This window comes from Lagopus muta, chromosome 3, assembly GCF_023343835.1.
Source record: "Lagopus muta isolate bLagMut1 chromosome 3, bLagMut1 primary, whole genome shotgun sequence".
Lineage (NCBI taxonomy): Eukaryota > Metazoa > Chordata > Aves > Galliformes > Phasianidae > Lagopus > Lagopus muta.
Genome location: NC_064435.1, coordinates 11,904,811 through 11,927,470, shown reverse-complemented (window position 1 = coordinate 11,927,470; position 22,660 = coordinate 11,904,811). Strand labels below are relative to the sequence as shown.

Genomic DNA, 22,660 nt, shown 5'->3' with positions numbered 1-22,660 from the left:
GCTTTTTAGAGATGCAGGATTGTATGAGATAGCTGATTTAGGAAGCATTTTTCCTCCTAGCCATGCTTTGCCCATCTGCTCAAGTCAAGTGAGTCTGACTGCTGCCACTGGAAGACAAGGCAGATTCCTGACTAAAAGCTTGAACCTCATTGAACCAAAAAAGATAAAATAACAGGCCTGCAGAGGCAGCCATTTCCCTAAATCATCCAAGAGAAGCGAGAGGATGTAGCTCCCTTCCAGTAATTAAAGGGAGTGTATAAACTGGAGGGGGAAGAACTGTTTACATGGGTTGATAGTGATAGGACAAGGAGGAATTGTTTTAAACTAAGACAGGGGAAGTTTAGGGTAGATATTAGGAGGAAGTTTTTCACGCAGAGGGTGGTGAGGCACTGGAACAGGTTGCCCAAGGAGGCTGTGGATGCCCCATCCCTGGAGGCATTCAAGGCCAGGCTGGATGTGGCTCTGGGCAGCCTGGTCTGCTGGTTGGCGATCCTACACATAGCAGGGGGTTGAAACTAGATGATCTTTGAGATCCTTTTCAACCCAGGCCATTCTATAATTCTATACAATATGAACCCGGCCAATCATTTGCATCAAACTGCACAAAGCTCTTTAATTTGTCTGCTGCATTTTGCACTCCCATAAAACTGTAGTTGCTTCAAATGCTATGGATACTTCATCACAGCAGTGAACTTAGGTATGTATCTTCAGATGAGTCAAATGCAGTTTCAAATGTGCCCTTGAAGAGAGGTACAGCTTCATGCCAATAGCCCTTCATCTCTGTGGGTCAGTTCTGTCTCATTTGCATCAGGAAAAGTTAAGAACAGTGTGAAAATGGAACTTATGGAACTGCAGAACAAAACAGGTCTTGTGCATCTTTAACGTGTTCTCTGTAAGGACTGGAGCACGGTCAAGAGGAAGTGTTGAAGAAACATAGTTACAAGTTACATATACAAGATTGGAGGAAGGAAATATGAGTAATTTGTTAAGGTTAGTAACTAAAATTGGCATGCATTATTAACTGGGGAGGTGGGAGGAGAACAGGGAGACACAATCCACAGCCCTGTATGTTGGGCTGCAGTAAAAAGATGAGAAAATCACAGGTGAAAAGAGTAGGAAAATGGAGAAAATGAAGTTCTTATTTAATTACAGCAGAGTATAAATTCGCAGAAAGTTCAAACAAGACTAGTGTTCCAGAGGGTGATAACTCAGTCTGGAAGCCAGCCCCTTCCATGGTCTCTTGGTGAGGTGAAGAGGCTGACGTTCTTCTAGCTCAGAGCTGCTGGAGGAGAGCAGTGTGTGGCTTGCTGGCTTCTCCTGCAGATCTCCCCAGAGCAAGAGTTAATGTTTGCATAGGGAAAAGGCTTTGTTCCGGTTCAGTGTTTACCAACTGGAGCGACCAGGCACAAAGTAGATGAGTCTTAGTTAAAAATATAAGCTTGGAGAACCTGTTCACAATGTAAGAGGCAACATTTGGAAGTAAAAAACCAGGATGGAGGCCACAGCAGTGGCACCTCAGGCTCACAGGTATGTCTGATACTCTGGGGGGACTTTTCCAGGGGTTGATTTTAATTCGGCTGGTTGCTTTTGAAGTATTCTTCCAGAAGAAAAAGAAAATACACAAATCCTCTTTTTCAGGTTTATCTGCTCATGTCAAAAGTGATTATTATTGCCTCTCTTTTTATAATCCATACTGTCTTGTGTCTCATCACTTCTACATGCATGAGGTCAGGGTAGTGTTTTACTGGAAGATGAAACTAAGTTTAAACTTACTGCAGAAAAAAATCAAAGAAAATTCAGTGTATGGTAAAGTTACTTGTACTCTTATGCTGTCAAATCTGAAGTGTTCTTTTCTGTGATCTTTCCCTTAAATTATGTTGCAAATAGCAATTATGGGATATCTGAGAGAACATCATGCGGTGCACGATGTGAACACGAAGCCTCTGTGATAACAGGACAGCTTAAATGAAAAAGAAGGGGCATGAAAGGATGTTTTTGAAAAATTGACAAGCTCAAAAGCTGGAAGCTGTAATGGGTAAATGTTGATGAGAGGGGAATACAATTTGTGAGTATTTCAAGAAGTATGATAATGAAGTCAGAACCCCAATGGACCTGTGGCAATGATAGAGGGAAATGAACTCATAAATCGAACACATTCTTGCTATAATCAAATGCTATTGAGCAGTTGGTGAACCACTCTTACATACTACTTATGCTGGGGAAACTTCAATTAATTGCGGTCAGACTAAGACTCCTGTTGTCACTGTACATGTGCAGAAGAAAAAAGACTATCCTTACTCCAGATTTTCACAATCCCCATGCAGAGATAACTGAGAGATCCTATCTATCTATTTATTTATTTATTTATTTATTAAATTAAGCAATGTTCTCAATTAGCTGAGATGGCAAATTTCTAATTGCTTCTTTTTAAGGTAATTATAACAGGAAAATTCCAAGGTAAGCATGTCTGTAACCTGTAGAAACTAATTTCTTCTCTGTGGAAATGAATTTGTTCCACTGTACCTTAAATCTTGTTGGTTCCAAGAAAGAACAAAATCCTCCTCTGTCTTAATGCATTGTGTAACATATGGGGACTGAACCTTCACTGCAGTCTGTCAGTGCTACCTTCAGCCTCACCACATTCCAAAGACGGATGAAAGACTTTTTCTGCACCCCAACTAATCTGCACCCTACATGCATCCCAATTCACCAGATTCTCACACTGCCATATTTGTTCCTTACTGACAGCCAGGAGATTTCCTTCAGGGCACTGGAGAAACTTTTTCACGATATATGTCCCTCAATATGGCTTTTAAATATTATCAGCTTCCCATTCTGGTTTGCTGCAAATTTTCTTCACAATTAAATGCACATTGAGTTTGCAGGTAATTTACGGTGTTTGAGCACTGACTGGCATCAGATTTGCCCAGCTTGTGGGTGCTGTTTGTCTGAGCTGGCTGGACTGTATTTCTCCCAGGAAACCTATTTTTATTTATACAGCAATTTAGGCAAACAAATCCTTTGATGATAGGGGAATAAAATGTTGCCATTGTAATAAATGGTTTGCTTTCACTCTTACCACTGGCATTACTAGCAGAAAATTCTCAAGTGGTATAGATTTTTTCTCCCCTGAAATATGAGGCATATTTGTTTCCTTGGAAAAACTGTAATATGAAATCATGCCCATGGAGATATCTTCTTGAACTAATGCTACCAGTAATTGGGAAAATGATGGAGAACAGTCAGTTGTTAGATACCACTGCTCACAGATTCGTGTGGGTTCCAGTGAATGCTTCAGTTTTAAAAAAGAGATGTAGAGAACTATATTTTGAAAATATAAAAGCATGTGATTTCAACATTTCAAGATGAAATGTTTTGGCTATGCTAATATGTGTTCTTTGTAACTTTTCACAGTGCCTGCAAACAGAACCGTTTATTCCACTCTAAGTACAAAGAATGTGAACACTGAGCAAAGCTGAGTGTGTGGGCAGGGGAGATCTGAAAGAATATGACTTACATTTTCACCATGAAGTAAAGCAAAATGAATTATTAGCAGCAACTTTGGATTTCTGATTATACGTTAGAGTGGTACGATTAATTCAAAATAAGTCTATAGGGTTTTATCTAATAAAAATAACTTCCCAAATCTGTTTTTGTTCTATTATTTTGCTCCCTTCTTTCCTCCCTCTTCCCTTCCCCCACTTCCCCCTCCCCCCCATCTTATTTTTGGTCTCAGTTTTGGCCCTCAAAGTGCAGAGTCCATTATTGCCCACTCCTGTCCCAAGCTCTGTTCAGTTTATCATTAAAGAGGAACTCCTGTGTGTGGCTCCTATATTCTTGTAACTGTTTTGCCAAACCTTGATTGGCTCCACGATGTGATGCATGCAGACTGTAAGGGTCATTATTAAACACTGGCTTAAACCTCTCGAAAACCAGAAAAAATGAAATGATACACTCCAGTGCTCAGTGGTTTGATTGCTGCTCCCCAGTCTCCTCTCAAACACTGAATCATGTAGCTTAAAATCATCCTTTTTGTTAAGGGAAGAAAAGATAAGAAAACCATGAGATCAATAAAAACCAACCAGTCCTTTCCCAAAGTGTGAGAACAGCTGTGTCTCTCAGGGAACCAAATGCAGGATAGCAAGTATGTCCATCCCACTGCTCAGAACTTTGGGTTAAAAGGAGAAATCTGGCAGTTTTAGCACAAAAACCTTCCATGTTGCTGAGGACAGATTCTGTGCTAATCTCTCCTCAAAGACAGTGGGGTGAGGTCCCATATTCTGTTGGAACTTGATGATCTGGAATTGGAAGTAGATGATCTTTTGAAGTCCCTTTCAACCCAAGCCTTTCTGTGCATCGATGATCTTCCCCCCTTGGCTTTTCTCTGCAGTATATGCACTCCTACCTTGACTCTGGAGTATGAAGAATCAGAAGTTGGAGCAGGAGGTCAGGTTGGAAATGGAGATTGTTAAATTTCTTAGTTTTGTAGTCATACTTTGTTCTTTGCCTGTAAAATGATGGAACAGCCTCAATGCTCCATTCCAGGGCCAGTGCTCCTGGATCCACAGTGCAAACAAAGGAGATTTGATGGGATTATTCTATCTGGCCACCAAGAAGCATTCCTTGGAGTAGATATGAAAGGAATAAGAATCACAGAATCATAAAATCATTTAGGTTGGAAAAGACCATTAAGATCATCTAGTCTAACCATCAACCCGCCACAACCCTGCCTACTGAACTATGCCCCTCTGTGTGACATCTATTCTTTTCTTGAAAATCTTCAGGGATTGTGACTCCATCACCTCCCTTTTCAAGTACCTTGCCAAGAAGATTCTTTGTTGATGGGAAAGCACTGTATGACTTATAGAGATGTTTCCTTTTGTCTTCTTCTGTGAAACTAACTGCAAAACAAAGTTCTCTGTCTCTCTACTCGCTAAAAAGCTGTAGGAGCAATGGGAAGGTAAAATAGGAAAAGGCAGAACAGCACAAAGCTCTGAATAACCAACCTGGCTCCTTGCTGTTGCTTGAAGAATGCTTTAACTTAGTTCAGCAGCTGAACTGCTTGCTGCCACAGGGAGATTTGCAATGGGTCCCTAATGAATGTCTTATCATGTTTTCTCTGTTATGGCAGCCAGCCCAGGTCTGTGCTGGCCTGCCTGGATCTCACCCTATCAATGCCTGCTGCTCCCAGATAACTGTGCTAGGCTCCTGGCTGTGGTTAAAATAGAATGAATGCAAGAAGTAAGAAATCCTTAATGAAGGCAAAGCCACTTTAACCCATGATCGTAGAAATGACTGTAGAAAGCTTTGTTTTAAGTTGCTGAATTCCCTTATTCAGTATGGGGAGGAGTGGGAGGCAGAAAAGCCGCAAGCAGTGGTAGCTGGGGTTGGTGCTAGGCTAAACTGTCCCCATAAAACAGCTTGAGGAAGATCTCTTGTCCAGCTCTGCTTGTAGCTTTGCTGCTGGGGGGAATGAGAACTAATTAAATAAAAGGCAAAAGCTGTTGTGGTGAATATGCCACCAGCACTGTGCACATCCACACCAAAGAAGTTTAAATAAATGCTTTTATGTTTATCTTAATTCACTGTAAAATGGCTTTTGGACTGGAACCTAAAATCTGTAGGAAGTTTTTGTTTCTAGTATTGCCACAGGAGTGGGAATTATGTGTGGGCAAGTCAGTAGAACTGGAACCTTGAACTTCCTTTTTTCGCCTCTTCCTGCTGTCTTGGTTTGAAAAGAAGCTCTGGCTCTCTGTCAGCATGCTTGCCTGTACACTGCCAAATTTTTAAAATAAACTAAGTTAGATGAAGCATGAAACTGGAGAATTCTCTTGTTTGTTTTCAATAAAAGGCAAATCAGAATATAATGATATCACTTGGAAATCAAAATGCCCTCTCAGCAGGTCTTTGAATTAAATCAGAGTCCAGCACAGAAAAGGGCTGGAAGCTGTTACAATGATTGTTTTTCTTTAATTTTTTCAGAAAGGGGCTGTTTGGTGGCATGAAGCTGAAGAAGAAGAAAAAAGGCGAGAAAGGGTTGACTATTGCAAACAAAGACGCTCTGGGTAAGGCCTCATAAATCAGTACTGCAACTGGTGAGAGCAGGTTGGGGATCGTGTTATACCTCATTTCATGTGAACTCATTTGAATTGTGTCTTACAATTGCTGCCTTAGTTTTGATAAAATGGGCAGTAAATTCTTTATCACTCTTAGGTAAACAAAGAGATTACTCTTTTTGCATGAAGTATTTTGTTAAATCCACCTTCGGATCCTGCAAGTTCAAACTACTGTCTCTAATAGAGAACAAAAATAGGCAGGTGGCAGGATTTTAACAGTTTTTTCTGTTCTGGTGGAAACATCATTTCACAGTTCCTCCTGAAGATCTACTTCTAGAAACCTACAGAATGGTGCCTGGATAGGCTGGATAGATCAAGCAATTTTCCACTTATGTATATGGTGGAGTGGGTTTTGTTTGCTTCCTTCCTCTTTTGTTTTTGCTTTTGTATTTTATCTTTAACAGCTTTAAGTGCATTCATAAGACATGCAGAGTCTTTTGTTTCTTACCCTGGAACACATAATTGTTTTCCAAGCTAAGGAGATGCTCTCCAGCATTCCTACCACTGCCATTTTCCTCCTCTCCCCATAGTCCTCTCATTCAGCTCCACAAAAACTCACATTTCAGCCACAAAAAATTCTTTGCTTTCTGTGATGTTATGTTACAGTTTCATGCCTCAAATTTAATGAGACATTTAAAATGTGGACTCCTTAGTGTTTAGTGCAGCCTGTGAATTACAGTGCTGCCATAAACCAGCCATGTGTATCTTGGCTCACTGTTGGGCAGAAACAGGAACACTTATTTTGTGTCATAAATACTATTTAGCTAAAGGGCACTGTTTTAAACAAAATACTCTCTTCTGGTCCTTACAGCAAGGAAACTCCACTTCGGAGAAGAGAGACCAACACCATTAAACTTCTCAGTAATGACAGTTATGTTAGAGTTTATTTACCTTATGCTCTATAAAATATGCTGTGCTCTACGAGATAAACTACATGGTAACTTTAGTTTACTGTGTAATCACTTGTATCTATATAACTGCTTATTTCAAATGATTATGTCTTTGAGATATTGGATGGATCAGGGTCCTTATGCTGCTTCTTCATATATATCATTACTGTTTTGTGGAAGAGTTGAAACTAGCAAAGATGCAGATATTACCATCTCTTTCTTGTGTTAAATGGGAATTTGGGCTTAGGAGACCTAGCAGAGAAGTGTGCAATGAGGGAGTGTGGTGATTCATTAAACCACTTGCTGTATGTACACAAGGGAATAATTCCTGCTGTTATGTGCAACATATATACAGTTATTGAGTAAAAAAGGATATTGATTCAGATACTAAAATGTCAAGAGAATGGAACTGTAAAGCAAAAGTGTTTCAAAGAGTTTACATCTCAACAGAAGCGTGGACCTTGCAGAGAGTGGCCCAGGCAGGACGTCACACTGGCACACGCCTGTTCCCAGCTGTGGGGTGGAGGGGAAGATTTTTCTGCTTTAGCCTACAAAGCAAACAGCACGGAGTACTACAAGCCCCTAATCAAACAGCATGCTCTAGAGTAAATAGGATTTGGGGAGTAGTCATGGGGACTTGGTACTACAGATGCAAAACTCTGGACAGACACCTTTCACTCAAGCACTGTAAATCAAGTCATGTCTACATGGATACAGACAACTCACTCTCCCTGTTCCGGACAGAATAAACAAGAGCCAGAGGGGCAGTCAGAGAACATATATAGTATATGAGATTGCCCCATCAAGAGACTGGGTATGTCAGCTCAAGCACAGAGCTGCATAACAGGGCAGTAGGGCACCCAGGCTGGCTTCTCTGCTGGCTCATGTCTGATCACCTTCCAGCACAACCAAAAGTCCTGTCTCTTTACCTGTCTGGTGGTTTGCTGGGAACAGGGGCTTGTGGAATCCAGCTGCAGAAGGACCACATTCACACCTGATAAGTGCGCTAATTAGAAAGTGAGTTTTACTGTATGGTGGATGGTCCTTTGCTATCATCAGCAATTTCTAAGTACTACTCAAATCACCATACCTTTGCAAAGGGATGAGGAAGCAGTATTAAAATCCTTTACAGAATCAAATAATTGCCTCAGTTGGAAAGTACCTCAAAGATCACCCAATTCCAACCCCCTTGCCATGGCAGGCTGCCACTCCCCAGATCAGGCTGCCCAGGGCCCCATACAACCTGGCCTCAAATGCCTCCAGGGATGGGGCACCACAGCTTCTCTGGGCAATCTTTATCTAGTTTTGCAGTTGGGATACAGTGCCACAGAACTCTTGCAAAAGATACATTTGGATGTATTTCCTTTCATTTGATGCAAGGATTTCTCCACAAGGTTGTCTAAGCCTCTAAGCCTCTAAGCTGAGCAAGTCAGTTTAACTTTTGTGGATGCCATCTGACATTTAGACCAGAAATAGCTCAAGTCCAGAGTCACTGAACATTTCTTGCTTATCTGTATATATTAGAACCAATGACAGGCAACCAATAACTAAACTTTCACCTAAACTGGACAGGTCCCTTCCCAAGGCGGATGCTGAATACAAACACACTCAGCAAGGGGCAAAGATGCTGGCAGAACTTCTGTTGGGCCAGGAGGACTAAGCAGAGCAGTATGAGAAAGGCCAAACTGTCCAAATGTAGATACGTACCTCTGAGCTGGTTACTAGGACTCAGGAGAGTGAGGAAGAAAAATAGGCACTTCTGAAAGCAATTTGTCTCGTCTGAGCAGAGCTGTCTACAAGAGATACAGTGAATCATGTTCAACTCTTTTTTTGTCCTTGATCTACCACTCGTCATCTCTGCAGCAGGTAAAGGTGAGCAATGATTTCAAAACTAGGCTCCAAATTGGTAACTTAGAGGGAAATGGAGGGTGTTGGATTGAATGATAGATTCATTGCTGCAAATACAGGCAAGTAACGGTGATTATCTGTCCCACCATCTTTCTAGTAGATGAGAGATGAGGCAGTCAGGTGCCACTGGTATATGTGCCTGTTGTGAATGCACACGGTGTGATGAGAAGAGCTGTACCCTCAGTTTATGTGTAGTATAATTTTTTTGCACAGAACCTGCTGTTGTCATCAGTGCTGCTCAGTACGAATCCTCATTGTGACCACTGTGATACCCAAATAAATAAAATATGCACATCATACTGATGAATTCACTGCTCTTCTCCAAGTTAGCTTTTTTCTGGCAGAAATCAGAGACTGGGTTTATTTTCTTGATTGTTTTTACTCACCAGGTGATCAAGATGAAAGTGAAAATCTTCAACCTGACACTCTTGGAAGACAAGAAGAGGGAGAGCAAGACCTGATGAACAGCAATGCATTGTCCAGTGCTTTTGGATCCTTAACCCCAGAGAGGAAAAGGTTCTCGTTGGCATATTTTATGTCCCTTAAAACACCTTTTCCATCTTTCTCAGGAATGGTATTGGCATAGGACAATACATCTGTTGACAGAAAATCCATTTACTGACAGCGGTGATCCCTTCACTCCTTCCACAAGACAGAGTGGATGTGCTTGTCAGCAAAATATTATCAGCTCAAGGCAGATTGTCACCAGATGCTGTCTAGTTCAGGGAGAGATTGAAACGGATACTAGAGGGCCTGAACTCTGCTGCTAATGAAAATGAGCTAAATTGGCCAGCAGTCTCTATAACCAGGTGTTTTATGTAGTTGTTTTTCAAGAGGGGGAGGAAAGGAATCAAGTTTGATGGGATCAATGGGTGAGATCATTTGCTTGAATAGCAGGTAGCTGTTATGGGCTGTTCAGATGCTAAGCATTTCCCTATTACCAAATGCATGAAAGACAGAGAGATCTAAGTGGGATGTCATGTAAATCCAGGTATGAAATTTTATAGTATTCAAGGAGTCTGCCACTTGAACTAGAGAAGAAATGTGCCATCCTATTTTCATGTCTTATGAAAAGCAATAGGAAAAAGGAATAGACCAGTTGCCCTGTGGCACAGTTCTGCATGAAACTAGTGTTGCACCTTGCATGTTCTAATGAGAGGCACGAGCAGAGCAGTGCTTGTACCCATCTTCCAACAGGAGAGGAGGGGATATGTTGATTTCCATGTGCATGGCCCTTGCCCATGGACAGCTGCAGTGGTTCAGATTGTGATGCAGCTGCCATCTGATCACAGGTCTGAGCCCTTGGAGCCACACATGTCCTTCTGATGGTGCTTGAATGACTGCTGGTGAAATCAAGTCTAACAAAGCTACGTGCCAAAAACAATAACAGCTTAGTGACAAAAACTCTTTGCAACATGCATCCAAGTAGTAGGTCTAGCCAGAGATGCCTAATGAACTATTTTGTGGTTGATACAGGGCAAAGCTGGTGCCCAGAATTCATGAAGAGGAGATGAAAACCCAGAATTACCAGGTGAGCAGGGGGTGGCAGCCTTTACACACCTTTACGTGAGCTGGGAAAATATGTGTTGTCCTTGCTCCCCACAGATTGCCATCACGATCACTGAGGCCAGGCAGCTGGTGGGTGAGAACATCGACCCCATAGTAATCATTGAGATCGGTGATGAGAAGAAGCAAACAACAGTGAAAGAAGGCACAAATGCTCCCTTCTACAATGAGGTTGGTGCTTTCTTTTGAGGAAGACATTTTCTTCAATGGCTCTGAGATATCTCCACTTGGTGGCTTGAACTGGAATGGACAAGTTGGTAGAATCTGCATATCTGAGCAGGAATGTCTGTTCAGTAGCAAAGGGGTCTGGGCTTTCCCTTTTGTCCTGGGAACAAGGAAAGCTCTTTGCCATGCCCACCACCACCTCTCCAACTCCCAGATTTTATTCTCAAGGCTCTGTGGGGTAACTGAAAAAGCTAATCCATGATGCTGACAGTGCTGCTACCAGCACAAAGAGGATTCTGACCTGCTGTCCCCTTCTCCCACAGTACTTTGTGTTTGATTTCGTTGGACCACAGGTGTTCCTGTTCGACAAAATAATCAACATCTCTGTAAGTACCTAGGAAAGCCCAGTACAGTAATAGTATCTGTGTCATTTTGGCTCTGAATGTTTCTTCCTAATGCAATTAAAAAGAGAAATAACGTTTGGTACCAAGGGTGCTATGAAAGCAATAGAAAGTGTTGGAAGAGGAAAGGAGAATGGAGAGGAAAAGTAGGAAAGGCAGCTGGCAATTATTTGAATGAAAGCAAAGCTAAACTTAAAGGAAGATGAGGTGTGGATTTTCAGGGACACACATTGCTGGCTTGGCACTCTGTGAGACAGAAAGATAAACTTCACCTTAGAAACTTTACAAGATCATAGAATCATAGAATCATAGAATCATAGAGGTTGGAAGGGACCTCTGGAGATGAAGGCCAACCCCCTGCTAAAAGCAGCTTACCTACATCAATTTGAGTAGGAAAACATCCAGAACCTTACATGCTCTGTTGGTTTTTTTTGTTTGTTTTTGTTTTTTCCCCATTTCTACTACCAGAAGTCCTACCACTTGGGATGAACAGTGAGTTGTTGTCCTAGTCCCAAATCACTGATTTTCCTAAAGTGCCTTGTCCATTTCAAGAAGTACACCAGGAAATGGTGTGTTAGCTATGCTTGACAAAGTCAGGCGATGCTCAGGAGCTACAGGAAAGCACAAGAGCAAAACCTTCTTGAGATGTTCAAAATGTTCTTGCTTTGCAGAGCTCATTATGAAATGACTTTTCCCGCTACGAAAACCAAAAATTTTCATTTAAAAATGACCATCTGGACATCTGGAATCCCAGTGCTGGTAGTAAATTGAAAGAATCCTAAGCTCAGATCCACTCAATCACTTACACACCTCAAATACATGAAATTCATACCTATGCAGGATATCTGCAGATCTGACCTTCACATATCCCCAAGGACAGAGTTTATTACAGGCTGACATTGTTTCCTCTTCTGTTTGGGAGTAGATATTGTATAACTGTTAAGATTATATCACAGCATGTGGCCTTCATAAGTTCTTCTGATGTGATAGCATATAAGGGCAATACTGACACATCAAATATTGTGAACTACAGCATTTTGGGAATGTATAGTAATTTTTCTACAAGGTATAGTCAGTCTTCTGGAACTCATATTCTTTACATACTACTTACATATCTCCAGTGATGGACAGGAATATGCCAGCTTTCTGAGTGTGTTGATATGTGGGGGATGTGACAGCATTAACTGGTGTCAATCTGCATAGCTTCATAGGGCTCAGAAAACATTTTGATATAAACCTGGTGAAGGTGAAATTAAAGAAGGCATCCTAGATAAAAATGCCATTTTAAAAAGAGAATATTAACATAGTACAATGCTCACTGATGCTACTGAAATGAGAAATTCATTACTTTTCAGCACAGTTTCAAAGAATGCGACATGTTGGGATAGAAATAAATAAGAAAGGAAATATACACTGGGAGAGATGGAAAGCTTCAAGGCACTTGCTTAGCATGAATATGACTTAAAGAAAAACAAAGATTAGTAGCTGCCATTATCAGCAATCACTCATGCAGTGAATCCACATAATCTGTGAAAACAAATTCACATTCACATGCATCTGGAAGCTCAAGGAAAGCAAAAAAGATTAGTGCTATTTTTTTGAGTTCAGCCTTTCAGCTGCATTCAGACTCTGAATTTGAGAAGAAAATGAGATTTTCCATTTCCGAGCACCTACTAGTGAACAAATACTTTTCTCCTTTCATATTTTCCAGTACATTTTAGAAACCTTGCAGTAATGTTACGGTGCGATTGAGATGCCCCTTATGCTGCAATACTGAAATACTCCTCAGTTTAACACTCTTTATACTTGTCCTCATTCAGAAAATCTAAAGAAAATTGTCTCTAGTCTGGAAAGATACAAACCTTTAATGTGAAGTGCAGATGTGATGCTCCCTTCCAGGGAAGGCGAGGCGTTTGCTATAAACTTAATGCTTGCATACTTTGCTATCATAAAAAAAACCCCTATGCTTGAAAAAGTACCAGGAGAAATACAGAGCACTTAACAGAAGCATTAAGGTATTCCCTCAGCGGTTAGAAGTGCCATAGAGGGCATTCATCCAAGGACAATCATGTTTCACACAGCAAACCTCCAGATAGAGTAGTGAGGGTTACACATCTGCTGTTTGAATACCTTGCCATACCCTGGAAAGAAAATACAAAGAGCAGTGAGACAACATCATGTCAGACTTAGGCACACCCCCTCCTCTTGTTTCCAAAGTCATAAAGCAACTTCAATGTCTTGATCACGGAAAGCCTACGTCCTACTTCCCCATTCCACCTACCCTTCCTGGTGGGACAGTAGATATGGGCAAGCTTCTGTTCCCATGCAGTTCTTCCAAAACTATAATCTTGTCACATGGCAAGATGAAACCCACCAGTTTTCATGGCTTACTCCTCCATGGGTACCTTAGTCCAGCCTTGTCAGAGCAAGGCTGCAGCACTGTGATGGGACCTGGTGGCATAAGGGATTGAGAAAAGCAGCACCTGTGCATGAAGCACTGGCTTCACATCGACCCCTCTCCTACACAAAGTTCAATTAGTTTTTAAGCTTTAATCATAGGGTTGAATAAAATTTCTCCTTTGTCTTTTGATTTTTCTGTCCTACTTCAACACCTTCCATGATGAAGTGAGGTTTTACCAAGGACAGGTGAATGTGATCCCAAAATCACAGTGGCACACTAAAGGGTAACACAGAAAATGAAGTCACATGATAAATCCAATGAAAAATCGCTGAAGTCCAGTGTCCCTGACATAGATGTGCAACTCCAAAGTCAAAGTATGAAGTCTTTCAAATTCCTAAAATGCTCTCAGATATGTGAATATTTATCTCCAAATTCTCAATTTCACTTTTGTGAAACTAAGCCCAGGGATTAATTTGCAGTTGGGCCAAGATTTTCTAGATGACTCAGGCTGTTTTCAGAAAGCATTTCACAATTGAGGAGTGAATTCTAACCTTGTCAGCTATTCTGGTGAGAGGCATATTTTTTAAAAAATGCACTTCCAGAGCCAGTCTTCCCTTAGAATATGTTACTAGCATCTGCCTTGCCTGTAAGATGGAGCACACAGACGTATTTGAAAACCAAACACAAAAGTACAGAGATGTAGGAATTATCTGACAAAGGAAAGTTATTAATCAAATTTGAGTTCAACTGAACTAAATGAAATGCATTACTTGCCAGGAAGGCTAAGGAGACAGACTCACTGGGACCTGCTGCCATCTCATTTACATCCACATCACTTCTCTGACTTCATTAATATGGTGGGGGTTAAATAAGGACTGAGTCTCTTTGTTTAATACATGTTGAACTGCTGCAAAGGCACACTTTAATTCTTTCTCCTGTGGGTGTACTTGGTTCATATGGCAATTCATAGCTGAACTGCCATATGACACAGTTTCTGCAGCCTAATGTGGAACCAGCTGTGCCCCATGTGTCTATCCTTATTATGATTTATTTAAATTTACTGAGATAAGTAATGTAACTACATCTACTCTGAAGACATATCCATCTGATTCCTCATCTGGGAATAAACCTTCTTACACATCCTGGGATGAACCTGGGTGATTCCAAATGAATGCAACTGAATTGATTTCAAAATCTGCACAAGGCATGAGGGAAGAAATTCCAAATGCTCCCTGTATCTGCAGCTATAAGCAATCATCTTCATGTGCTGCTGACTGTCACTGTTTACTACCTCTAAACCAAATGTGATCTTTAAATTGCTTGTATGTTGATAGAAAAAAAGAGGCAGTAACACTGCATTTTCATGACAGGTGATGCACCATAAACTGATTGGGAGTGTGCTGATAGGCTCCTTTAAGGTAGATCTGGGGATGGTGTATGCTCAGCCAGGTAAGTGGATTCCTGCCTGTTAAACCTGTTAAATCAGTTGGAAGGAAGGAAGGGGGAGGTGTGTTGCTTTTCCACTTATATGCTTGAGGTGTATATCAAGGGACAAACTCAGCTGGATTTCTGGAAGGTTTGTCTTCCTATATGGATGACAGATAACCAGACAAAGCTGGTTCTCTGGAAGGAAGAAAGTTCAGCACTGATAACATCTTGACGATCTGTCCTTTGCTAGAGTCAGCATTTAATTATGGGGTCAGAGTGGGCAGCTCAGTGTTTACAAAATCTGAACCTACCTGTTCGTTACCACCTGTGATGGCAAAAGGGGTGGGGAGGTGGGGAGAGAGGAGAAAGTGTGGAAAAAATCGTGAGGAGAGCACATGGTAAAAGGAGAGGCAGACCAGAAAGGGGGAGAGAAGAAGGAAGTGGCAAAGAGCTGACCATAGCTCCACTCCATCTTCAGAGATGTCCAGAACTTACTGAAATTTGTAGTTAAGGAATGATTACCATTTTTGTCCTGTTTTTACAGCCAGCTACAAAGTATATGTCTTTTTCTCTTCCACAATTACTCAGGGACCTCTTTAAAGTCCTTTCTAACCTAAGCCATTCTATGACCTGATCTCTCCTAAATGGATGCATTTAGACCACTTGCTGTAGGTGTTACACAGATACAGCATCTAGAGATGTAACAGCAGAGCCATTCAGGCCACCCTCTTGCTGCAGGAGAGTACTGAAATCTTCAGACAGTTCTCAACAGAAATCAGGTCATTCTTAAAGCTTCAGCCTTAGTTCAGCTGCTGAAACCTTACCTAGCCTTCCCCTGGTCTTCAGTCATTGATCCTAGTAAACACTGATGAAAATAACCTTGTTCCCAGTGAGACCTACATCAATTCTCTTGTCTTCCTTTTTGGTCACATAACGTTTTATATCCTCAAATCCAGCTGAAAACACAAATGATTGCAGTGCCCTTGATGCAAATGGAAAGGAGCAAGTTTTGCATGTTTTGGTGTTTAAGTTTGTCCATCTTACAGGTCATCAATTTTGCGACAAGTGGGCGCTTCTCACAGATCCTGCTGATATTAGGACAGGAACCAAGGGATACCTGAAGTGTGACATCAGTGTGACTGGGAAAGGCGATACGATACAAGCCACACAAAAAACAGCTGATACTGAGGAGCAGATTGAAAAGTACTGCCAATAGTTTCTTTCTTACTGCATCCTTCTTTACTAAGTACCTGAAAAGTCCTCTGCTCTCTTTTCACTTCTGTCATTGCTAATACAGGGTTAATAGCTGAAGTTATCATATGCCTGGCTGTTCTGATGTACTGAAAGAGAGAAGTTTTTATAATCCTCTCAAATAAATTGTAGTCATAGTCACTTATCTGTAGCTGACAGAGCTGACCAGAACCTGTGGCTAAGTGCCAGATTATCCTTGATAGAAGATTCATTGATTTGATCAGTTGAAATATTTTTGAAAAGCAATGAAATAAGAAGAAAAGGCATGAGAAGCTATTACTTCTTATCTATCAGATATGTGCATATTGTATTTTCCACATTCTTAAATAAACTCACATGCACTCTCCATGTAAAATACAGAAATTAAGGTGGTAACAAGCTGCCAGTATACTTTAGATTTTACAAAAGCAATGTTAATACTGACATATAGGACCAAGCTCATGAAGGGCCACCAAGATATGGAATTGGATTGCATAATCTACAAGGAGAGCTGGGAAGATTCATTAGTTGAGCCTTATGAAAACGAAGGGGGATCTTACTGCTGTCTCCAGCTGTATAATGAAGAGGACAAAACTGGATTATTTTCAGAGTAGAAGAATTAGAGGCTTTGGATACAAGTTAGAACAAGGGAATTGCTGAACATAAATAAATAAATTTATATATTTTGTACCATGAAGGTGGTTAAATGTAGCAGAGGCCAAGAGAGAGCAGGTGGAAATACTCAGAATTTATCAGACACAGTGCTGAGCAACCTGATCCAGCTAGACCTGTTCTGAGAAGGGTGTTGAAATAGGTAATATCCAGAGGTCACCTACAGATGATGTTTTCTGTGCTTTTAGAAGCACATATATGTCACACAGATATGTTTGCTGAATAATGGTGTATTATTTTCTCATAGTAACCAGAAAATGCTGTGGTTCTGGAGATCCAGAAACAAATTTATACCCCCTTTTTTATTTATACTCAGAATGCAGGCTAACTTGGGATAACAATTTTGGAAAAAAAAAATCACTTTCAATTTTAAAGAAGTGTCTTCTCTTTCCTTTCAGGAATCTCTTGATCCCCAAAGGATTTCCATCTGAAAGACCATGGGCCAGGTTTTATGTGAGAATTTACAAAGCAGAAGGACTTCCAAAGATGAACTCTAGCATCATGGCAAATGTCACGAAAGCGTTCATAGGCGACAGTAAGGACCTTGTGGATCCCTATGTGGTGGTCATGTTTGCAGGTCAAATGGTAATTGGGATCCTCTTGATCACAAATGTAGGCCTTCTTTCTTGCTAGCTGTATAGTAAGCAGGCAGTAGAGCAGATGTCCTTTAATTTTTTGTTGTGTAAAATAAGGAAAACACAGATTTATTTCAAAGAAGGAAATTTTTCAGTTCTTAAATTATTCAGGAAAAAAGAGTAAAATAAACTCTTGATGTCAGCAGAAGAAATAGTATCATTCTCGCAGCAGTAGGTTGGAGTCAGGCAGCAGTAGGGGAAAGCAAATTCTGCAGATTTTTTACAAAAGCATCAAGTTACAAAACAGCAAATTGTGCAGTGTGGTATTAAGTCAGTCCAATATTCTGATCTCCTTAAAGTGAAAAAAATGAAACAGGATTGAAATCAGTAAAGTAGGTTTAAACTGGATTAAATTGAGGGATCCAGTTCCCCTGTTACAACCATGACGGATCATGTCAAGGAGCTTGTTTTGATTATTGACGTTTTGATTATTGACCTAAACAATGAAAGAACCTAACTGAAAATGATGTGAAAGCAGCAATACTTTCTGTGTGCAAGGAATCCCTGGGGAGAGAGAGGAGGAGTATATTTTATCCTCTAAAGGTTTTAGGCATGAGAATGAGGACTTTTGTGCTGAGTTCATGTTTTGCTGTGAATCCAAATGGTGAAAGTCTGAAACTAGTATGGGTTAAAATGATTGGTCAGATGTGTGCGGTTAGTTCAGGGTTAATAGAGATCTGAAGAAAACACAGGAATGGGTCATCAATGTGAGTCTGCATGCTAGCATGTCAAATATGGGTGTAGCTCATTTGGACTTCCTTCCTTAGTTGTTTTCATCAAATGTGAAAACAGAAGGCTTGTTGCTGCTGTGATATGGTCCTGCCATCTTTTACAGGCTAGGAGAAGCTCTAGTTTATATCTGTAGCACACAGATATGTGCCTAGAGCATGAGCCACAGTAATCATATTTTAAACTAGATAAATCACCTCAATTAAGGTAATACCACTGATACATACAGCCTGGCAGCAGTAATGAATTTAAGCTTTTATGAGATAAAATGAGTGGCATTACCACCACCAAGATATTTCAAAAGCCATTTTAAGATGTGCATTTTATAGCATAAACATAAATGTCTGGCTTCACAGATATGTTTTGGGCATAAGGGTCCCAAGAATTAGGAAAGGGAAGGAAGGGAAGAGAAAGAATTAAGAATTAAAGAAAGGAAGAATTAAGAAAAGGAAAGTCTAGAAGGGCATATCTGGAAGAAGACTGAGGTATTAAACAATTTTTTTGCCTCAGTTTTCACTAGCAACTACTCTACACACTGCCCTCAAGCAGATGGTACAGAAGGTGGGAACTAGGGGCACAATGCCTCTCCCACTGTGAAGATCAGGTTTATGAGTGCCTGGGAACCTGAACATCCAAAAGTCTATAGGTACTGATGAGATACATCCCAGTGTCTTGAGGGTATTGGTTCATGTAATCACCAAGACATTCTTGATGATATCTGAAAACTCATAAGCAGTCAGGTGAAGTCCTTGGTGACTGGAAAAAAGGCCAAGAAGATGACCCAGGGAACCACTGACCTATTTGTTTCAACTCACCTCAGTGCCAGGGAAGATCAAGATTCTAGGAGGATAACTCCTGGAAGCTGTGCTAAGGCACATGGAAGTGAGGGAGGTGATATGGGATAATCAGCATGACTTGAACAAGGGCAGGTCCCGCATGACTTGCTGCTTTTTTTGATGGTGTAACCATGTTGGTGGACAAGGGAAGAGCCACTGACATCCTCTGTCTGGACTTCGGTAAGGCCTTTGACATGGTCCCTCATAATGTCATTCTCTCCAAATTGGAAAGATATGAATTTGATGTGTAGACTGTTTGATGGATGAAGAACTGGTTGAGAGATTGTACCCAGAGAGTGTTGGTCAATGGCTCAATGTCTGAACAGAGATTGATGCTGAGTGGTGTCCCTCAGGGATTAGTACTGGCACTGGTGTTCTTTAACATCTTCATCAACAACATTGACAGTGGGATCAAGTGTACCCTCAACAAGTTTGCTGATGACACAAAGCTGTGTGGTGTGGTCAACATATCCAAAGAATGGGGTGACATCCAGAGGGGCCTAGACAGGCTTGAGCATTGAACCAAGGAGACCCTCATAAGGTTCAACAAATTCAAGTGAATTGTTGTGTCCTTGCACCCGGGTTGTAGCAACCCCCACTATCAGTATAAGCTGGGGAATGAGAGGATAGACCACAGCTCTGATGAAAAGGACTTGGGGGTACTGGTGGATGGGAAGCTGGACATGAGCCAGCAATGTGCCCTTGTAGCACAGAAGATCAACTGTATCCTGGACTGCATCAACAGAAACGTGACCAGCAGGTCAAGGGAGGTGATCCTGCCCCTCTGTTCTGCACTAGTGAGGCCTCACCTGGAGTACTGCATCCAGATGTGGAATCCTCAACACATGAGAGACATAGACCTGTTGGAGTGTGTCCATAGGAGGGTAAAAACAATCTAAGGGTGGAACACCTTCCCTTTGAGAACAGAGAGCTGTGGCTGTTCAATCTGGAGAAGACTCCAGGTAGAGCTGATAGCAAATTTTCAGTATCTAAAGGGGAGCTGTAAGAAAAAAGTGGACAGACTCTTTAGCAGTGTCTGCTGTGGCAGGATGAGGGAAAATTATTTCAAATGAGAAGAGGGGAGATTTAGACTGCATGTAAGGAAGAATTTTTTTTATGATAAGGGTAGTGAACACTGGAAGTGCCTTAAGAGTGGTGGATGCCCCACCCTTGGAGCCACTCAAGGTCAGGCTGGACCAGGCTCTGAGCAACCTGATCTAGCTGTAGGGTCCCTGCAGGGGAGTTGGACTAGATTGCCTTTAAAGGTCTCTTCTAACTCAGAAGATTCCATAATTCTATGAATTAGATTTCATTCTAAGGTGTGCTGTGTGCAGCTAAGAATCCTTAAGCCATAATGTGGTCTGTTATTAGATACTGAGGGAAGAAAAAAGCTAATAGAAAAAGCAGAAGTAATTTCAACACAGGATATTAGTGCTTAAAAATTAACTGGTGAAATGTTGATGAGTGCAATTAAAATACTCATTGCTGTTCTCAAGAGTCTAATCCCTGCAGAGTTACATATGCTGGACTTTCATTTCAGGGTCGGACAACTGTGCAAAAGAATTGTGCAGATCCTGTATGGCATGAACAGATTATCTTCAAGGAAATGTTCCCCCCACTTTGCCGAAGAGTCAAAATCCAGGTCTGGGATGAGGGCAGCATGAACGATGTGGCCTTAGCCACCCACTTCATTGACTTGAAGAAAATATCCAATGAACAAGATGGTGACAAAGGTAAAGGAAAAACGGCTATTCCAGAATATGCCCTTATGGTAAAATCCAGTTGTTTGAGATCTGAGCACTGATTAATTCCATTTAGGGATTCCCAGTGTTCAAGTAAACATCCATGTCTTTTGTTGTTCTCAAAGTCCTTTTCTTTGTTTAATTCAAAGTTCTAGGTGTATGGTAGTGTGCTACTTCCTTACTTGGCATTAATTGGTACCTTCTTTGTGACTGGCAAGAATTTTTTCCAGACCATTAGGGATAAGCTGATGTAAGTTTACAGTTTGTACCAGTATCTCTTCGGCAATGAAAGCAAAAAGTGCACATCATAGGCAGAACAGGCTTCTATCCTGGAAGAGAAACGTGTTTTTGTTAGCACTCAGATGGGTGCTACCACAGCTCAAAGCGGGATCATAAACAACTATGTAAACCCTCATGTATGTGAAACTCACTGCCTTGAGTCTTTTCACAGATGACTGAGCACATGTCTCCAGCCTAATTTATACTGTGTTATCACAGTATGGAACACAGTCAGTTGTCTTTGGCAATTCAAATTTGTACCTGACTCTTTCAACCAAAGTCATATGATAAATCATATAAGGTGAGAAGTGACGTGTGCCTGTGAACAGCAAGGCGAGAAAGCCTCTGCTACCATGTCCCAGTCCTCATCCTTTGGGAGCGAGGTATTTTCTTCCAAGAAGTTTGATAGGTCCTATGTTCCCAGCACATGAAGCATGAATATCTGCTGATAAAGAACTTCAGATTAACAGAGTCCCTGGTTGAGTATTAACAGCAGCTACTGGGTGCCTAAGATTTGCCCTACAAAACAATGATCTATAGAAATTGGTCCATACCTGCATAGAAATGGACCCAGGCTTGGCTTTTGGAGCATGAGAGGCAAACTTCATTGAACAGACTGCCAGGAATGTGTGCTAATGCCTAATGGAGATGCCATAAAATGTGCTTTATTCCCAGGGTTCTTGCCTACCTTTGGGCCTGCCTGGATCAATCTCTATGGCTCAGCCAGGAATAACAGCCTCATGGATGACCACCAGGATCTTAATGAAGGTTTTGGAGAAGGGGCATCTTTCAGGGGGCGTCTCTTCATTGAGATTGCTGTGGAGATACTTTCAGGAGGAGCTCGTGAGTCAAAACTTTCAAGAATCATCAAGGATATCAAGTTGCCAGCTAAAGATAAAGATAAAGCAGCCAAAGGAAAAGACAAAACTGACAAAACAGGAGAGGATGGAAAGTCAGCTTCTCCTTCAGATAAGACGAACTCAACTGAAGTGGAAGTTGAGCCATTTGATGTGCCTTCAGAGGTTGGTGTGATATTAAGAGAGTGATTGACACATACCCCTGAACTTCTGAGGATGGCTTTGATTTCTACAGTTACATTTAGATCGTGTAGTACTGCTGTTATATGCTCCCCTCTTGCTGCCCCCATAGTCTTGCTATCTTCTGATAATAAAGCAATTCAAATGGAACATTAATGTGTATCCGAAACTCAGAGAAAAGTACTGCTTAGGACTCAGTTTCCATAAAACTTACCTTCTGTATTATAAGTTCTTCTGCACTGTCTATATCTATGTATTCCTATTAGAAACATATGAGGTAAAAGCTGCTAAATGACACAAGTCAAGGAGTGTGTTGTCAGAGAAGTTGGATGGATAACTGCAGGCCAACATGTAAGTCTGGGCCCTGGTCTTGCTTTATGTACCTATCTAGCCTTAAATTGCCGTGGCCCCTCTGTTCTTCTCTGAAGACTGTAAAAGCAATGACATGAGAAGAAATTTATTTTCGTATAGATTTTCCTCCACACAGAAGAAATCCATTACTGTAAGAGGCTCAAACAGTGTGGCTTTAGCTGCTAGCTAAATACTCCAGGTAGAGGAACAAGCCCTGCGGTATCACAAATAAATATTAATTGCAGTAATAAGGATTTCTTTCTAGCAACTGTGT

General features: G+C 41.1%; 1 protein-coding gene across 1 annotated transcript in view; it reads left to right on the top strand.

The window, feature by feature from the left end:
- The first annotated feature begins 1,426 nt into the window (after positions 1 to 1,426).
- FER1L6 (fer-1 like family member 6) overlaps positions 1,427 to 22,660 on the top strand; it is a 64,094-nt gene continuing 42,860 nt past the window's right edge. The window contains exons 1-11 of the mRNA XM_048940253.1: positions 1,427 to 1,527; positions 5,983 to 6,065; positions 9,304 to 9,430; positions 10,391 to 10,445; positions 10,520 to 10,651; positions 10,969 to 11,031; positions 14,818 to 14,896; positions 15,922 to 16,078; positions 17,176 to 17,362; positions 20,518 to 20,710; positions 21,674 to 22,020. Coding sequence (XP_048796210.1) covers positions 1,493 to 1,527; positions 5,983 to 6,065; positions 9,304 to 9,430; positions 10,391 to 10,445; positions 10,520 to 10,651; positions 10,969 to 11,031; positions 14,818 to 14,896; positions 15,922 to 16,078; positions 17,176 to 17,362; positions 20,518 to 20,710; positions 21,674 to 22,020 — 1,458 coding nt within the window. The 5' untranslated portion in view covers positions 1,427 to 1,492. The remainder of the gene's footprint in view (positions 1,528 to 5,982; positions 6,066 to 9,303; positions 9,431 to 10,390; positions 10,446 to 10,519; positions 10,652 to 10,968; positions 11,032 to 14,817; positions 14,897 to 15,921; positions 16,079 to 17,175; positions 17,363 to 20,517; positions 20,711 to 21,673; positions 22,021 to 22,660) is intronic.